We start from the raw sequence: 20,355 nt of genomic DNA, 5'->3' as shown, positions 1-20,355 counted from the left end.
TATAATAAGATATGTTTTATTATTTACAGAAAAAGTTAGCAAATGATTATGAATCACTTGGTTTTGTTATTCCATTTTATGGAGTGGGTGCGCTTATTTTATCAAAGTTTAATAATTATAAGTATATCGTACATAAACATATTTTATAGTCTTAAAAGAGTTTTACATAATTGAATACTATTAAAGCATATGCCCCTTGGCTAAGGAATTGATTTATCAATCTTATTAATTAATATTGACAACTCAACCCACCACCAAAAGAAGAAATTATGGAACTCTTTGAGTATTTGATTAACCCTCTGAAACATCCAAAACAAGTCAATGGTTTCTTACATGTGAAAGAACAAAATACATCTACGTATATAATAGATTCAAGCACCAACTTGATAATTAAATTATGTATGGACCATGCTCTGCTTATATACAGACCAGTGAGACAACAATATCCTTATATAATATATACATGTACGTAGTATATGAGATAGAAATCAAGAACCGGCAACCAAAATAACTTATATAAATGCAGTACAATAATCAAAACTAATTCATGTAAATATATATATAGAAAGAAAAAGAAAAAAATCAATGTCAAGGGGTCCGTGAAGATGACAGTGTGCTGTAAGTTCCTCCAATCCCGTTGTCAACCTTCCTGTTTGTATAGATCACATGAAATTTTTCTTTATTGCTAAATCAATAAAAATGATCGATTTCGTCCAAATATATGTTATCTTTAAAATACCAAAGGCGTGACGTTATTGTCGGTATAATAATAATCACTATATATATATCGATACACTACAAGTTACCTCTCTATTGAGACCAAGGATTAACAAATACATATAACATTTAAATAGTATATCATGGGGTTATTAAGGATACCTTCGTCGCTGTTATATATTTAAACGATAACTTCCACTCTTTTAGTTTTACTTGAATACTATAACATTTATAGCCTTGTACTACCTGTCGTTTTCGACGATCCAATGACCAATATGATATGAAATTCACGAGGGTATTAAAAAAATTATTTATACTTATGCATGTTGTTGTTCTTGGTTTTACAATATATACAAACTTTGAATAGATGTTGCGGGCAAAACAGACTAATCTATTAACAGTTTCATAAATCGTTAAAACCCGATACGGATATTTACAAATGAATTCTAACAAGGATACATTTTGTTGTATGATGATGGGCAGCAGTAGGGTAAATAAAGACAGAGGGGTGGATGAAGGGAATAAAAGAAGGAAGGGTCCTACATGCTTCCAAAACGACAGCCTCACACGTCGGATTAAAAGTATCGGAGACACACAAAATGCAATGCAACCAAACCATCTATCTCTCTATATACACGATCTCTCACTCTCAACCGATTTCCCAAATCTTCTTTGTCTCAATTTTTCTAATCACATTCAATGAATGGTCCTTTTCAAAAATGACAAAACTACCCTCTTATATTTTCAACGACCTATTTTATTGGCAAAATCATCTAAAATCTATTCGAATGATTGATTTAAAATACAATTTTATAATATGTATAATGTTACATAACGAACAAAGAAGTCTCTAGTGATTGAGTCTCAGAGACTCAACCTAATTATCTAACCTCCTAACCATTTCTGTTCTCTCCCAAAAAATGACTCTGTTCAATCGAAGGGAGTTACAGTAAACTGAAAATAAAGATGAAAGAAGTTAATTATATGGCTTGTTCCATGTTTATTTTTATGTTTTTACAGTAAGAAAAGAATGAAATTTAGGGGAGAAAAAGTAGATAAGGTATTCCCACAAGCAAAAAGAAAAACCAGGCACACGCACCCCACTTGCGACTTAGTCATCTACGTTCTAAATTGAGAATATCAAATAAGGGGTTTCGTAAGGTTTATATTGCGGCTCCGTTTTTTTTTTCTTCTCCTTACTATTTTATTTTTATTATTCCTCTAATTTGTAATACTTAAAATATCCTCTGTAGTTTAAATGTGTAACGGAATAAATGTGATATACCGTATATATAGTCGTAATAAATGTGTAATATGATAAATGCGTGTGAGAGCGTCAACGGAGTTTGCGTGGGGATGTTGGATAGAAAGTGAGAAACGTCAAAAGGATGCTACTATAACTACATGAGTTTGAATCCAACAAATATGCTTAAAAAGTTATAATTAAATTTTGAGGTTTCATTGTTTCGTCCTCACTCCTCACCACAATTTTCTAATAGATATGAGACCTTGAGGGTTGGATCTCCATATATATACGTTTTGAGTTAAATCACTTTTCTTTTATGTAAACTTTGGAAAATTGTTGTTTTATATTTGTTGGATTTTTATTTTTACTTACCAACTTTTTGTCTGTTTGAACTATTAGAAAAAAAAAATTATAGACAATAGAAGAAAACTTTGGAAAAAAAAATTATCTTTATATTGAAAAGCTAGCTCTCAAACTTATATTACGAAATTTTAATCGTTCCATGAATCTACCTGGTGTTTTATCGAGCTACTAGATCCTCCATAGTTATAAATAATAAACAATATACGTCTTAGTAGATAAAATTTTATACTCCCATCCCTTCCTAAACTAGTACTACTTTTCGAAGGAATGATAATGATCGTATACATTTAATTTGCCGGCCCAGTTTGGAAGGTTTCCTACTTTGTTCAGAAATCCAAATAAAATAATAATATATGTAATGATTTCTCAAGCTTGCATAAAATCACGTACAAGCAATCATATGCCATTTATGACCAATCCAATATAACGTCTATCTATGTGTTCAAACTGTAACCATGTGAATTGTTTGAAGAATATTAGGAGAAATGACAATATTTAAGATAATGGTCCATAAGATTTCTGTTGTTTAAGTACTTAAGTTAATAAACCATTTGAAACCATACAGAGTTAACATTTTAATCTTTTCAAAAGTTGATTTTTGAAATTATCTTTTAAATATTCCTCAGCATCTTTTTTTTTTTCTTCTTTTGTCATAAATAGACTATAATCTAGTGTTTTGCATTAGTGACCATCTAAACTTAAAATCAAGTAACATATAATATTGGGAAAAATGCATATCATATAAAATGTTGAAATATTTTTGCTCATCGGATGAAAGCATTTGTGTTTCTAGAATCAAATAAATAAATAGATTTTTTTTGTCGACAAACTAAATAAATATAATGAAAATTCAAAGTCATCACTCATAATCGATATCGAAGTTGACTGCAAATTATTTTCTACATATTTTAATGTATTAAGGAGGCGCTAGCTTTTGCTTTTATTCTATCTAAATGATATCAGTTTCTTCATTTTGAAGCTACACTTTGTCAACCTCAAAGTTGCATACCTCCTTTGATAAAGAAACTTTTATTTAAAAATCCTGGAATTTTAATACATGTATTGTAGGTTGTCAAAATGCTTTTCTAGCAAGAAAAAAAAAGGAAAAGTCTTAAAGTGCTTTCAAATCTCTCTTTAGTTATCCTAGATTTTAATTTTGAAAAAAAATATATATATGTAAGCATAGGAGTGTAGTATATAATGTCAGAAAGTATGATTGTCATATGGACTAAACCAAAAATATCGAAAAATGTAATTCACAAAAATGCATTTAAGTATTATTGAGGACAACTCTTCATGTTTTTCTTTTTTTTCTTTTTTTTCTTGAATAGATGTTTTCGCAATCCTTTTTTAAGAGACGTGTGGGTAATTTTCTTGGCTGTACGAAACCTAAAAATACACAGCAAAGGTACAGCAGCTGCTTATGTCATACTATTATGTGTGTGTGAGCTTGGAAGTTGGAGAAAACCAACAAAAAGAAAGACGAATCCTTTTAGGTGAAGAAACCTGAAGAATGAAGTTTCTTTTCTTTTAATTACTTTTGAAATAGTTTGTTTTAATTGTTTGCTTTTCATATATTTTTTTTTGGTGTGGAGTACTTTGAACATTGTATGGCTTTTTATGGCATGTGACTGTACTACTTAAAAAACTTATAAAAAGATGTTTTTGTTCCTATTCTCTCACGTGTGATGCTACCAATCCGTGTGCCAACTTTCTCTTTTTTTTTTTTGCGGGAAAGAGAAAATAGTTGTGCTTTTTAGAAGAAAAAAGAAGTTGTTTCTTTGATGCTTATTCCAAACTTGAAAGACACAAATTCCAGCCAGTTAAAGGTTAAACTTTAATCTTCCTCTCTCTTTTCTACCTTTTACCTTTTTTTATCTCTCAAATCTCAAAAAGAAGAAAGACAAATTACACTAGAGATGATATATATTCTCATTAGAGATTCACATTTTGGTTTGGTTTTCTTTCGGTTTTGGGCCTGCTTCAATTGAAGAAAATTTTAAGAATTAAGACAAATACTTATACTTGAATTTGGTTTGGGTTGGCTTTCTTCGGTTTGAGAGTCAAATTACCAAACTAAAAATAAAACTACTTTCGATGTCTATTTTGGTTTGGATTTTAGATTATGTTTTGAGGCCATAGGCCGTGTAGTTTAGCTTGGGCCTGTTTGAGAAATACAGTTGAGTATGAATCCTTTTCCCTCAGCTAGGGTGGATTCATGATTAAAGATTTGAGAATACTTTTAAGTCAAGCGATGCAGGCCCATTATGAGTTATTGGGCTCTATCCGTCATAATAAAAGCGAGGCTGCCAACTTTTCAGCTCTTTCCTGTACCTGTAGCCTGTAGGCGCATTATACAATTTAGGGATAGACGAAAACATAAATAAAGTTTTTTTTATAAAGAAAGTTTGTTTTTAGTTGAATAGAATGAGAAAAAAAAAAAAAAAAAGATGTCGTTTGGTCTATCACGTTATTTACGATGACAATAATTACATAAGTTTGATGTTTTTACTAGTAGCGAAAGAGCTAGGCACTAGGCAGGTTCACATTACCAATTGACTTTGACTTGAGACTACATAGCTTTAACTAGAAAAACGCTTGAATATATACAAAAACTACTAAAACTCAAAAGCGAAGAAAATTTAGAAAGCCGGGATAAGATGGATAGATGAAACGAATTTAAAGGATCAAGCAATCGAACGATATATACGTGAATACTTCTATAGAAGCACTGAAGCATATATATGATTTAGACATAAACGTCATTCCGAGTTATTCTCTGTTTGCTTGAAAGTTTGATATCTTCTGTCGACTTTGAACTTTTTAATGTTGCAAATGGGTAGAAAAATCTAATTATTTTTCTATAGTGACTTTCCCAATTGCTGCCCTTAACTAATTGTACATTTTTGTTTGTGTGTCAATAGCTATTTTTAATGACGATGCCGTGTCCCTAATCCATTGTAGGGTGGTCCGAGTTAATGTACATAACTAACAACATAAAAGTTTCTTAATTGAGATGGTTGGATGTATTTTATATAGGCTAGTTTTCTCTGTACAGATTTGTAGAAATATATTCGATGAACACTAACTTGGGAAAAAATGCAGCCAGCTCATCATTTCAAAACAATTTGAACAGATAAACATAAAGTTTATGTGGTCCATGTCGTATGGGTTTATATGTCGTCCCACAATTCTTACCTTATCGCCACGCCAATCATTCATTTAGTTATACCCTCGGAAAATTTGTGATTGATCAAGTCGATGATTATCTATAGAATTTTTTTTTTGGGAAGATAATACGTTATCATATATGCATACTTGCATTTTGGCAGCCAAATAGAACCAACCGGGAATATATTTGAAGGAAGCAAGAAGTAAGATCAAACCAAATACTGGAAATATCTATGCAAATTAAAAAATACTCTTTATTTTGATAGAAAACGTTCATGCATCTTTGAATTTATATGTTTAGTACGTGACATATGTCTCCTCTTTCCGAATAAAAATGCAACAGAGACAAATTAAATGCTCATTCGTTATTAATAAATATGTCATTAACTTTGCTTGCTAACGCTAGATCATTACTTAATTAATGACTTTATCTGAGCCATGCAAATCCAAGAGCCACATGTTGCTTTGCTTGTAGTTTTGCACATTTCTTTAGCTGGTGTTTTATCTTATTTTCGAATTTTATTGATATCGGTAAACATATTAACTTGAAGTCGTGTGTGACATTTTTTCTTGTAAGGTAATTAAATAAAACTCTTGATTGCTTTTTTAAGAGTAAAGCTCCGTATGTTTGCATAGTTATTTAAACCGCGCAATTTATTTAACAACGTATTGATGTTGTCTGTTTTCTTTTCTTTTTTAACGTTACGTGTGTCTAGATACTTTTAGGTTTCATGCATGAGTGTAATGTGAATTATTTGTCTAGCTCATTGCATGCTCAATGAATTGAATTGACAACAATTAAATAATTAATTAGCTAGTTGGAATTAAAAGTAAGGAAAACAAATACGTCCACGAAAGAAAAACACAAAATAAGAACGAAAAGGGGGGCCACGTATTGCCACGTCACATAAAAGTCTAAAAAGCACAAACCTGCCATTGCCTTTACTTGAAAAAGAAACTATGAGATGTGTAAACACGTTCATTGCATCAATCTTGAAATTGTATTTTGGGTACATTCTTCCACTTCTCCACCATGAAAAGAGAGGAGGAAAGAAAAGATTGGAATCATCCTTTCTACCGTTTAGAGCGATGATTGATGCATGTGGTTTAATCGATTTCCCTTATCAAGGTAATCAATTTTCCTAGATTGGTCATCGATCAAACGACAAGATTCGTTGTCGACTAGATAGAGCCATGGGAAACGAAAAATGGTACAATATCTTTTCCCACACTAATGTGGAGTATATGAAGATGTGGGGCTCGGACCATCGTCCACTCCTTGCAGCAATTCAATCACGTCCAAAAAAATCTGTGAAAACCTTCATGTTTGACAAAAGGTGGATAGACAAGCTTGGCCTAAAGGAGGCAGTGTTAGATGGTTGGGGTGATAATGAGACCTCGATGGCAAGAACCATCATGAAAAAATCAAGAATTGCAAGAGAGCTATCTCCATTTGGAAGAAAAATAATCAAACAAATTCGGAAAAAATGATCAAGGAGCTTCAAGACAAGATCGACGAAACTTATGGTGATGATCAGGCATCGTCAAAAACTCTCCTCAACCTAAAATGGCGGCTTTGTGAGGCGTATAGGGAAGAGGAAGCATATTGGTACCAAAAAAGCAGAGAATTGTGGCTTGCAGAAGGAGATAATAACACAAAATTCTTCTACGCTTCAACAAAACAAAGGAGAGCAAGGAACAAGATCATTGGCATCCTTAATCAACTAGGAGTCTGGATTGATACAGAAGAAGGAATAGAAAAAGTTGCAGTGGAGTATTTCAGTAATCTCTTCTCATCCTCAAATGCGAGCGACCCTACGATAGCCATTAAGGATGTGCCAACACTGGTTACACCAGATATAAACGCGCATCTTACGACAGAGGTCTTCGAAGAGGAAGTTAAACGAGTTTTGTTCTCCCTGAATCCCGGAAAAACTCCGGGGCCGGATGGTATGACTGCACTGTTTTTCCAAAAATTTTGGGATACCACAAAAGTTGATCTCACTCAGATGGTGAAGAATTTTCTTAGCTCAGGCATTTTTGATAGCAAGCTAAATGAAACAAATATATGTTTGATCCCGAAAGGTGAACGACCTCGAGAAATGTCAAAATTTCGCCCTATTAGCCTATGTAATGTGTGCTATAAGGTGATTTCGAAAATTTGCAGCTTACGTCTCAAAAGGTTTTTACCGGAGCTTATATCTGAGACCCAATCTGAATTTGTGGCATGAAGACTAATCACTGATAATATTCTTATTGCTCAAGAAAACTTTCATGCTCTGCGTTCCAACCAGGCCAACCGGAAAAAAATCTTGGCTATAAAGACGGATATGAGCAAAGCCTACGATAGGGTAGAATGGTATTTTCTAAGAGCCTTGATGGAAATAAAGGGCTTTGATCAACAATGGGTGGGATGGATAATGCAATGCATTACTTCCATCTCTTACCGCATTTTGATCAATGGTGAACCTAAGGGAAGGATTAGACCAACTCGGGGATTCGCCAATGAGACCCTATTTCTCCATACCTCTTCATCTTATGTACAGAAGCCCTGATCGCCCAGCTTAGAAATGCTGAACAAGAGGGCAGGATTCAGGGTTTACGCATTTCGAATGCAAGTCCATGAGTCTCCCACTTGCTTTTCGCGGATGAGAGTCTATTCTTCTGTAGAGCTGACCCTCTACAATGTAAGGAAGTTATCGATATAATCCGCCTCTATGGCGAGGCATCCGGTCAAAAAATCAACTTCTCTAAATCTTTTATCATGTTTGGTACCGAGGTCCCGACCCACATACGACAAGAGATCAAAACTATTGTTGGGATATCACAAGAAGGAGGCATGGGAACTTACTTAGGTCTCCCAGAAAAGATACATGGCTCAAAGGCACAAGTTTTTGCTTTCATAAGGGATAAACTTCACAAAAGAGTCAATTTATGGACGTCGAAATCCCTCTCCAAGGGAGGTAAGGAAGTCCTGATAAAATCAGTGGCGCAAGCAATTCCGACATATGTAATGTCATGTTTTCTCTTACCAAAAGCTATTTGCTCAAAACTAACAAGTGCAATAGCAAATTTTTGGTGGAGCAATAAAACTGATAGCAAAGGAGTACATTGGATTTCATGGGAGCAAATGTGCACGCAAATTTCAGAAGATGGGTTAGGATTCAAAACACTTGAAGAATTTAATCTTGCCCTTTTGGCAAAGCAGCTATGGAGGTTGTTAAGATTTCCAGATTCCCTCCTTAGCCGAGTTCTCAAAGGACGATATTTTAGATACTGTAGCCCTCTAGAGATACAAGTATCAAATCGGCCTTCATATGGCTGGAGAAGTATGCTAGCAGCAAAAGAAGTTCTCTCATACGGTATCCGTAAGACTATAAGCTCGGGGTTCAACACGTGTATCTGGACTGAACCTTGGATCCCAGACACGCCAGCACGAACGCCTCAAGGATTAACCAATAATAGAAATCCCTTGATTTGTGTTAACACCTTGATCGATTTCAATACAAAAAAAATGGAAAATGGAACGTCTTCAGGAACTATTTCCCCCAAAAGAAATTACTCTTATTTTGGGGATCAAACCAAGTTTAAATGCTGCGAGAGATGGGTATTCCTGGACGCAGACTAAATCTGGGAACTACACCGTTAGATCTGGCTATGAAGCCGCGAGAGCTATCTCTCGCCCTGTTTGCGACCCCCTTTCTCAGGGACCTAGTGTTACGACACTCAAGGTGCAAGCATGGAAGTTAAAAACATCACGAAATAAGGACTGGGTGTGTGGCAACATGTCAACGCCTGCATTATCGCCATATTGGTAGAAATAAGGATTGTCCTAGATGTGGAGCGGAGGAGGAAACTATTAATCATATGCTATTTGAATGTCCACCAGCTCGGCAAGTGTGGGCTTTATCAACAATCCCTTCCCACCCATGGTATTCCCTTCATCTTCCCTATATAGCAACCTCGACTATCTATATGGGCGTGGCAGAGACTTGGCGCACTCGATCAGAACTTGAGAACGTTCCCTTGGGTGATGTGGTACATTTGGAAGACAAGAAATAAAAAAGTTTTTGAAAATAGCTCTGAATCTCCACAAGATACTTTGGAGAAAGCTACCCAAGAAGAAGCAGTATGGAGAAGAGCAAACAATAGAGACACACCACCAGTGGTGGTAGGAGCGGGCATGCCTTCGATCCAAATCCCACAAGATTCCATGGTCTGATTTATCGATGGATCCTGGCATACAGAGGTCGACAGGAGTGGACACGGTTGGATTGGGTCTATTGGTGACAGAATCTTACATTTGGGGCTAAAAGGATCGCGATGAAGCATATCACCTTTACATGCAGAGTTGGACACACTTGTATGGGCTATGAGGTGTTTGTTTGCCCTAGACTTGGATAAAGCTCTTTTTGCTACGAATTGCTTGGATTTTCTGTCGATGACGTCTAATGTCGAAGATTGGCCAACCTTTTCCTCAGAACTAAAGGATTTTATTCATTTCAGAGATAGATTTGCTAGCTTCAGTATTATATTTATTCTCCGAGAGAAAAAATATTTGTGCTGATAAGCTTGCGAAATGTGCAAGAGCGCGTGGTTTCTGTTTTTTCCATGTAAGCTCATCGGTACCTAACTGCTCTCTCGAAGAAAGTATCTTCTGAAAACTTAATATATGGGATTTGTTCGGAAAAAAAAAACGTATTCTGCAAATCATATAAATCGTTCACAACTACAAATATCCAATCGTATCAACTAGGACTAGCAACCCCATCAGTCCATTGTATACTATATGTAGCTCGTTTTCCATTTGTAACTTTTTCGCGGATAAAGAAATCAGGTTTGCCAAAAATGTAGTAATATATCATTTTTACATTGCACTTAATATGATACTGCAAGCAACAAAATATTATTGGCATTTTTAATTAAAAATACACTATATGCACTTGCAAACACAAACAAATTAACGAAAAAAAATCTAATTAAATGTAACAACAACAACAAAAAAAAAGCGTAGAGATGGGGTAATTGGAATGAGATGTTTGTACTTCTAGGAGTATCCAGAAGACAATAATTATATGGCTACGTGTAGAATCTTCTGACCATTTGACCCACATTTCTTTGTGTCTGAACTGAAACATATGAAATATGAATTAAGTTGTAATCAAATTATCTATAGAACCCCACGTTTATTGGGGCCTTAAAACTTTGAGTCACTAATTCTGTTTCTGTATAGTCATTTCCATATTTGACTCTTGAGCGTGACTCTCCAGTCTCCACCTTTTGATTTCATTTTTTGTTGTTTTGATAATGAAATAATTTTTTTTTAGTGGTCAAGATTATTTCATGCAAATATAATTTCCTGAAAGGAATGCTAGAAACTCCACGAAAATAGTAGGTGCATAAAAATTCTCACCAGATTTTTTAGTGATACATACACAACTCGAAAAGTAGCGGAGAGTATCCATCCAATGGGAAATGGGAAATTGGAAAGATTCGATCATCATATATTAGAGAACAATATTGCCGAAACTCACAACATATGAAAGAAATGAGACGTGCCAAAGGCTGAATGAGTACATCCTAAGCGTACAGATATACCTTGTTCTCTTACCACTGTAGTTACTTCCCAAAAACATCAATTTTATTTATTTTTTTGAATAAATGTTAAATTATATTCAAGAAATAAAATACTTTGATACAACTAGTGCAGCATATTTCTTATGAGTTTTTGAAAAAAACCAAACTTTAATACACAAAACTACTAAATTTTTGTGGCAAACCAAGCTTGCAGTCCAGTTTCATATTGTCGATTCCCCATAAGTCCAATAGATAAGAGTTGGTCTCTCATGTGTCTATCAATCGCGTGAATGAGGTGTGAGGCAGGCCGCAAAGAGACTCACCATGCCTTCTCCTATTCCGTTCCTGCCAAAGGGTATATACTGTTGTTTGCAGCACATAGTAAGCCAAAAACCGTTGGATTCAATCTCCCCAATCATGACAAGCAGAAGAGATGATGGTGTGCCAATTAGTTGAAAATTTAGCCTTGTAGACATTAAGCGCAGAGGCTTTCCAGACCTCAGCCGAACATTACGTATTGGTCGGCTTGTTTTCTACAGTGAAAATTTGCAATCACACATATTTTATTCACGTATCTTAAATGCAATTTTAGTTATTTGATTACATGTACATATATGTCCATTAAAAGATGGTCTCCGATAAGAGGTCGTTGTCAAGTGTATAACCTGAGAATGGGTCTGTTTGATTGACTCTCTTAAGAAGGGATGATTAGTTGATGAAAAGGACAAAAAGGAGTTTTAGGAGATAGAATGTATATTCAATCATTACCAACTTACGTAAGCTTTCTTACCCCAATTTACTATTTGCTCTCATTTATATCGTCATATACTTTCATTCCCCTCTTATTTAATTAACTCGACCATTAATTTATTTTATTAATTTGAAAGACCCATTTTCAAAACATCTTGGGTTTTTGATCTATCCTCGAGGCAAAAGACCGATTCGTTTAGGAAAACAAAATAAGAATTTCATCCACTTCATGTCATTTATGGCTATAATATGTTCTAGCAAATAATTAATTTTATCAAAATATGTTGTTTGGTTACTTAGAAACAGAGAAACTAATAACGCACGCAAACGGCATATCGCATACTCTGTACATGCAAATTAGTCTAATTATATGTACTAGAACTTTGTATAACTCAGATTTAACAGGTTTTTTTAAGAAATCAGAATTCTCTTCCTCGAATGCTTTTAATTATTTATATGTTTATTTTTTTTTGGCAAACTAATTATTTATATGTATGATTGAAATTTCTGTAGAAGTGATTACGTAAGTAATATGTGGATTCGTATCTTTCTGTCATAAACAGTTTACTAGTTTAGTACTTTGGCCATATGCATATGTAGAAGTAAAAGTGATTTCAACCATTTTCAAGCGTTTGTAAAATATATTTTTATTGTTTCTTAGTTTGATTAATGTATGAAAATGAGTAAATTAGACTCCACCTATTTAACTAAATGGTGTAGCCAGAAGAAAAAAAAAGTATTCAAAATCATGAATTTGCGGTGGAAAGAGACTAGTAATATACATGATCTGATATCCGGTCCAAGTAAATAGACGTCTGTTCCGGAATTTTTAGTTATTTAAAGAGTGTAATGTAAGAACTTATTAATGGGTTTGAATAACGGTTAAAATTATTTGAGCAATCATTTTGAACAATGAGTCATTTGCGTTATCTCCACACCAAGCCTACGTTCATGGTTTAGTATTAAACTTCTGCTAACATTTATTCTGACTAATATAGCTTGATAGAGCGATCATATATATAATGGTATTGTAGTATTTATTTGGTAAACATTAATTAATTTGCGAACAAATCATAGATAGGTTTCTATCATTGAAAGGTATAAGTAGCATAGCTAAATGAATGTGTGTGTTTGTGTAAAGCTAGATTCGTATAAACCGATTGGAATCAGAAAACGATAGAATCGGGGGAGGTTTAATTTCACCCACATGATTGTCATTTTTCCTTTATGTGGCAGCCACACAGGTTTATATGCATACATCATATATCAATGTGGGTCACCTAGCTGCTTGAATTATTGGGGTTTGATCATTCGATGTTATTAATATTTTGGTTTACGTTTTCGGGTTAATTTTCCATATAATGCATTTAGAACATCATCCATACCAAAAAAAAGATCATGTCCTATAATATGATAAACGAGGTAACATCTTTCTGATACATATAGAGATATGAGCATATGTTAAACTTTAAAGTTTTAACCTGAAAACAAGAAGAACTAATGTTAATAACTTTAAAAGTCTTTGACAAAACTGATCAGACACATCTGTACATATATTTTAACATATAAGTTGTGTGGTAACTGTATCTTGCTATATCGAACGCTATTAGTTGTATATAACAAAATACTATACACATAATAAACTCACTTATAAAATGGAAAAAGCAATCATAATCGGTGATACCTAAGTTCTTCGTTGAGGTAATACATGTCCTTTAATTAATTTTTCTTATGTATGCTAAACAGATGTCAAGATTATACATATATAGATATATAATTCTAGTAAATAGTATAGAGAAGTTAGGGGAATGCGTGATTTGCAAATTTGCAAAAACCCCGCATGGGAACGTACGGTGAACCAAAAAAATTAGGCACCAATCATTCAGAAAATTGTAAGATAAACCCAAAATGTTTCAATAATAATAATTAGAGACGGAAAATTTAAGGTAAAGGAGAACCACAAAAGTGGCACCTCTCATACAATTTTAATTTTTTGGATCAAATAAAAAGAGAGAGAGAGAAATAAATAGCGAATAAGAACAAGAAAGGATTTAACAAACCCATGATCATTGTTATTATTCGCCTACCACGTCACTCCTCTTTTGTCCATTACTTCCCACTTTTAATATCTGTTTTAACTTACCCTCGAAAATGGAGAATTGTTTCGTATTTTCTTCCCTTTTTCCCAATATATTCTGATTCCTTTCATCATACATATTGAAACAACCGAAGAAAAAATCAACCAATCTTTACATAGTGATGGATATTTACTACTCTAGAAAGTTACCAAAATTTTATAGATACATGCATCCTTATTTTCTTGAAAAACGGTTAGAAGATTCACGTAAATGGAATCAGTAAAAAGGACTAATTTGTTAAACCCCTCAAATAAAGATCGATGAGTCCTGAAAATAGGGAATAAATCAGGAGAAACAAATTAGCAAAAACAGAACACGAAAGGGGTTTGCCTAGTTAGCAACTGATGACGTGGCATAGTTCTCGTGTGTCTGTCTCTACAAACTCCTAAAAGAAGAAACGGCTATAAGTGGAAGCGTTTGGAGAGGTCACGTGATTTGCACAAATTTTTCATTTTAATTCCTACTATTCTTATTAATTACAACTCTCTCTCACTCGTAAGTCGTAACGCATCACTATTTTTTTTGTTTAGTGCCTTAATTATACTAATATACTCTCACGCGCGACGCTCTATTTTGACGAGTGGAGTATATTTGTTTGCTTTAAGAAACATGCATGATCATTAACGTTTTCTCTTTGTACAAGGAAATAAAAAACGTGTGCTTGTGGACAAAAGTCAGAAGAAATGAGAAATCTGTCCAGGAGATGTGATTGTGAATGCTTTTTTATTTTTTTTTCTTTCTAATTTGGTTAATTCATTTTATAGAGAACGGTGTCAATTTTTGCGAAATAAATATCTTGATTAGTACTACTACGTACTACTTTCATACTTTGTGCTAGCTTACCTATAAATGCAGTGGTTTAATCTAGTCATAACACGTACATCTTTAGCTTTAATCATTCTCACCTAGACTCTTTTACAAAAACCAGTTTAAATCTTACCCTCTCATTCACGTCATCACATATATGTGTACTTATGTAACGAGAATACAGACAAAAATATTAAATTCATTGTAAGCATATTTGAAAGCAGTAGCCAATGATTAATCCTACAATTGCAGTAAAAATTTGTGAACGAGGTTTATATTAATCGTGTACATTAAATATATAGATAGGTGGGATATTCATATTTTGGATCATCTATAATTCATATGTGAAACTAATATGAATATGAGTTTTGATGAAAATATACAAATCGTAATGTAATCCAATTATGATTTCTCTTATGTTGGTTGATGTTGGGTAGTCTTTTGGTTCACCGTGAGCACTCCTTATAACGTCTATGAATTACAAAACTATGGTACTAAATGTGATTTTTGAAAGCTGATTATAATTAAAAGAAGGCGTGAAGGAAATGAAATCGTTAAAAGAGATATGAGTGACGCGCGTTTGAGATTGCGAGAATGCGAGTTGGGGGAAGAGAGAAGTAAAACTTGAGTGAATGATAAAATGCAAACGCTACCTACTAATATCTCCACTTGTCATGCAACCAGGCTGAGTTCGTTTCTCTTTTCGATTCTTATTTTTGGTTTTTTTTATTCTACTCAACACGTTACACGCTTCAATAACTAAAAAAATAAAAATCACATTTTTTTTTTACTACTATGGTTATTTTGGAGCTATATATAAACCCACCTGAGCCTCCTTAGTTTCCTCCATGAAATAAAAAGAAGTATCTTCTAGAGAGAGAGAGAGAGCTTTAGGGTTTCAAAAAGAAAAAAACACTTGAGACCCTTAAGAAATCTCCGAACGAGAAAAGCTTCTCAATCTCTATAGAAAATGGCGGTCATAATCGATCACCATTTGCTCGCTTTTATCTTCGGCATCTTAGGTAATGTTTCCATGCCAAATCCTAATTAATTGTTCATCGTATCGTCTCTTTTCGTTCTTCTTTATTACTTTTTATATTGTTATTACTTTTATATTGTTAATATGTACTATATTTTATATAACTACCGGTAATTTGAACGGAAGGAATTTGCAACATCAACTATAATGTTGCAACTTCGCATCTAAGCTTCTGATTTCAATTATATTATAAACTATGTGTAGGATTCCATTGTATGACTATGATCTAAACAAGACATAAAATTACTAATTAAGAAATGAATTAAAATCATCGACAGTTCATCATGACCAACCTAACAAGTTTCAAGATTTTTCTTCATTTACTAAACTAAGTCATTTGGAATCATTATTTAATGATCTTCTAATTCTTAGGTAAAAGCTCAAATTACCCCAAAAAAAAAATTAATACGTAAGCTATTAATTAAATTGAAATCGTCACGCATTGTTGTCTATCATACTCGATACGTGTATTGTGGTTAATGCACAATTTAATTGCCCCGCTGAGGTTAGTTAGAGTACTCGGGCTGATTCATGTACTATGTCTCCACAAAACTAGAAGCCTCTTAATTATACAAATCGACTACATTTTTTTTTTTATGGTATTTCAGGAAACGCAATATCCTTCCTCGTATTCCTCGCTCCAGTGTACGTAGATACGATTCTTATTTAATTTTTAAAAAATTTATCGTTAATTTGAGAATGATTCTGATGATTTATGTTTTTAAAAATATATTTCAGGCCAACTTTTTATAGAATATACAAGAAAAAATCGACGGAAAGTTTCCAGTCCCTACCGTACCAAGTGTCGCTGTTTAGCTGCATGCTATGGCTCTACTACGCATTGATTAAGCAAGACGCTTTTCTCCTAATTACCATTAACTCCTTCGGCTGCGTCGTCGAGACTATCTACATCGCCATGTTTTTCGCTTACGCCACCAGGGACAAAAGGGTAACTTTATTCCCCTCTTCTCCTTCTCCTTGATTAATTCCGCTTAATTACGAATATATTTACTAAGTGATCATTATTATGCGTTTTGACAGATCTCGGCTATGAAGTTGTTCATAGCGATCAACGTTGCCTTCTTCTCAATGATCCTAATGGTTACACATTTCGTTGTTAGAACTCCAACCATCCAAGTCTCTGTCCTCGGCTGGATTTGCGTTGCCATATCTGTTTCTGTTTTCGCTGCCCCTCTCATGATCGTGGTAAGCTAACGTTGATTCTATTTGATTTTTAAAAAAATTCTTCTATAAGAATTTTATTTTGGAAGAAAATGTTTTTGTTAAATTTTGTTGTTGTGAACAGGCTCGTGTAATAAAGACAAAGAGTGTGGAGTTCATGCCCTTCACGCTTTCTTTCTTCCTCACTATAAGCGCCGTTATGTGGTTTGCTTATGGCTTATTCCTCCATGACATATGCATTGCTGTAAGCATTTATTTTTACCGTTTTCTACATTTTCACATTTTTGGTAAAAATATAATAAAAGAGGTTACTGACGTTTTTTTTTGGTTATGATGATTTTGCAGATTCCAAACGTGGTGGGGTTCGTACTAGGGATGTTGCAAATGGTTTTGTACGGTGTTTACAGGAACTCTAGTGAGAAACCAGAGATGGAAAAGAAGATTAATTTGTCAGAACAACAACTTAAGAGTATTGTCGTGATGAGTCCGTTAGGTGTGTCGGAAGTGCACCCAGTTGTGACGGAACCGGTGGGTCCACTCTCTGACGCTGTTCATCATGAGGATCTGTCCAAAGTTACTAACGAGAAGGAGGAGGAGCCGTCAATTGAAAACGGCAAGAGCCACGTGGAGACTACTCGTCCTGAAACCGTTTGAAGTGTCAATATGTGAATAAGAAAAAAATGAAGCAAACAATATTTTTCTCTTTCGCTCTCTTACTCTCGGCTCCGTACGTCGGGACGGCCAAATGGAACAAATTGTATCGGCGGTTTGTTAATTTCCATTTTTGTTTCGTATCTTATCGATGATATACTACTTGCATAAAGTTTTGCGTTTATTTGAATATATCTTATCATCTTTGTGTAAGTTGTAACTAGTGCTCATAAAAAATTTGATTAAATAAACTAGATTACTCCTACTAATAAGCCTGTTGACAACCCTTTTATGATTGATTACATTTGTCTCAAGATGTCTCCGTCAATTAGAAAACGAATGGTCTTGTACCACTGACAACATAGTACTGTTTAAAGATTTTGAGATTTAATAGATTTATAGAAACGTACGAGTCGGAAGAAATAGTATGTACACAAGTTTCTGATCTAACCAATACCCCCATCCAGTATATTACAGTTAAATCCAGATAAATCTTTTTAAAATAACAAGGTTTACTTTTGTTTATATTAAAAAAAAAAATCAAGTTGAAGTACAAAAAATCAAGACGTCCCAATGCTTTGATGAAAACGTATCCTAGCAAACCTTAGATATAAAGGTGAAACGTTCATACACTTCCAAGCAAAATTGCATCATCTAAAGAGTGACAATCACTATATGCGTACTATTTGCTCATTAAGAAACGGGATTGGTATAACCGTATGCAATATGTCTTATTACCCCTAAATTAGATAGTCTTTTACTACTATTCAATTATCCCTGAAACTTTTACCAAGAAAAAAAAAAATATCTCTGAAACATAAATAACTTGTATATATATATATATATATATATACTGGTAAAAATAATAGAAAATTTTATTAACTATTTATTTTAAACGGTAAGGACATAATCTGACAAAAAATCATATTTATAGCGAATTTCGACAAATAATTCATGACGACATATGATAGGTTATAATTAAATTCTAAAATTAGTAGTTTCTAGATTGAAAAAAAAAAAGACAAATAATATTAGTTGACTAACAACTAAAAATCTTACTAACAAATTCTAAAGGTGGCTAAAAAAGTGTAAAACTCTTTTCTAATTAAAGTCTTACTCAAAATGTTTAAAATTTAGAATTTTTGAGTAAAAGTATCCTCCGAGTATCTAGTAGTCAAAAGAATGTCATACACCAAGGAAATTCCGAAATCCATGTAATAGAGAGTACACAGTACATTGTCAATAGTAAAAAAAAAAAAAAAAAGTCCCGACAGAAACTTGATAAGACCAAACCAAAATCTTACAATCTGAATACCTATCCTTAAAATAATTGTCAGATTGCGAGGGCATGTGACCCACGTTGTCCGAAACTCCGCGATAGTGGACATGAGCCACACCACAGAACAGAACCACATGAAAGAGTCTAGAAAACACTTAACATTGGATCTTTGCAATTCAAATCTTCGATCAGACGTAAACATCGCCACATGTGACTCATCATGCAACTTATCTGTCAAAAACCCCAAATCACAAAATAGCAAAGCTACAAAATTTACATGAACAACATCTACACAACTCTCGAGAATCTCAATTAGAGTATTTTTTTTTTTTGGTTATTAAAAGAGTCCCCCTTTTGCCCATATTGCAACATCACATATATAATGTACAGCAACTCGCGGTCCCAACGTTTTTGTTTGTTTTCTATGTTTGACAATAAATGAGAGTTTTGGGAAATAAGAACAAAAAAGGGTCAAGACCCAAACCGGTTTCTACCCGGTGCTGTTGCTCTCTGAAGTTCCCTGTTCACTTTGTCGTCGTTTCTCCCTCAGACTCTCTCCCCACATCTTAGCCTCTGCAACCGCACGCTCCCTATTGATATCTCGGTTCAATATCCGAACTGTCTCTCTCGGTGAATCTTCCTTCTCAGAACCTTCTAAATCAAATTTACTTCCCGAGCCACCTCCTTCATCATTCCTTGTTATTAACCTCGCTCCTCTTTCATCTCTGTTTCTCCTACTTTCATCTTTGCTTGGATCATAAGCTTGGTTTGCAAGATAGGAGAGTGCAGTGACAACATCTGCAATGAGCGGACGTGTAGCCGCCTGCTCTTGGATGCACATTGAAGCCACAGCTAAAGCTTGGTACAGTGCACGCGTAGGAAATCGTCCCTTTAACTTAGGATCCGCCAGTTTTATGAACTTTCGCCTGTCGTTGAACAATGGGCGAGCCTATCAAACACCAAAATGTTTTCAACTATTAAACCAAAAAAGTCCCCAAACTTTTTGCATTAGAGAATGTAAAATGATGAATTTATTTACCCAAGCCACCAGGTTCTGTTCTCCATGAGGCATCTCGCTGTCTATAGCTTTGCGACCAGTAATGAGCTCGAGAAAAACAACACCAAAACTGTATACATCTGACTTTACTGTCAATTGTCCAGTCATTGCGTACTCGGGAGCACAATAACCATAAGTGCCCATGACTCTAGTTGAGACATGAGATTTGTCTCCGGTTGGTCCAAGTTTAGCAAGCCCAAAATCAGAAAGCTTCGGGTGGAAACCCTCATCGAGTAAAATGTTTGATGACTTAAAATCTCTATAAATAACCGGAGGGTTTGCCTTATCATGTAGGAACTCCAAACCTTTCGCCGCACCAGCAGCTATCTTCATTCTCATGTTCCAATCTAAGGCCTCCTTATCCGGTGGAAGATCTGG

At 34.3% G+C, this 20,355-nt stretch overlaps 2 protein-coding genes across 2 annotated transcripts in view; one reads left to right on the top strand and one right to left on the bottom strand.

The window, feature by feature from the left end:
• Window positions 15,618–17,906, top strand: LOC104705563 (bidirectional sugar transporter SWEET15-like). The gene is made up of 6 exons (XM_010421580.2): window positions 15,618–15,791; window positions 16,417–16,453; window positions 16,547–16,757; window positions 16,850–17,014; window positions 17,115–17,234; window positions 17,336–17,906. Exons 1-6 carry the CDS (start codon window positions 15,740–15,742, stop codon window positions 17,642–17,644), a joined length of 894 nt encoding a protein of 297 aa, XP_010419882.1. The 5' UTR covers window positions 15,618–15,739; the 3' UTR covers window positions 17,645–17,906.
• Window positions 19,210–20,355, bottom strand: part of LOC104705562 (serine/threonine-protein kinase PBS1) — a 5,682-nt gene continuing 4,536 nt past the window's right edge. The window contains exons 5-6 of the mRNA XM_010421579.2: window positions 19,960–20,294; window positions 19,210–19,869 (exon numbers count right to left, since the gene is read on the bottom strand). Of these exons, the coding sequence (XP_010419881.2) occupies window positions 19,411–19,869; window positions 19,960–20,294 (794 nt within the window). The 3' untranslated portion in view covers window positions 19,210–19,410. The remainder of the gene's footprint in view (window positions 19,870–19,959; window positions 20,295–20,355) is intronic.

The sequence above is a fragment of the Camelina sativa genome, chromosome 8 (genome assembly GCF_000633955.1).
Source record: "Camelina sativa cultivar DH55 chromosome 8, Cs, whole genome shotgun sequence".
Classification (NCBI taxonomy): Eukaryota; Viridiplantae; Streptophyta; class Magnoliopsida; order Brassicales; family Brassicaceae; genus Camelina; species Camelina sativa.
Note: the sequence above shows the minus strand (reverse complement) of the source record. Positions and strands in the feature narration are given on the sequence as shown.

What these genes read in the sequence shown, in the direction of transcription:
- LOC104705563 (XM_010421580.2), top strand. Translation starts at nt 15,740, where the DNA reads ATGGCGGTCATAATCGATCACCATTTGCTCGCTTTTATCTTCGGCATC. An exon ending in CTCGTATTCCTCGCTCCAGT is followed by an intron (nt 16,454 to 16,546) that starts GTACGTAGATAC and finishes AATATATTTCAG; the next exon opens with GCCAACTTTTTATAGAATAT. An exon ending in CTGCCCCTCTCATGATCGTG is followed by an intron (nt 17,015 to 17,114) that starts GTAAGCTAACGT and finishes TGTTGTGAACAG; the next exon opens with GCTCGTGTAATAAAGACAAA.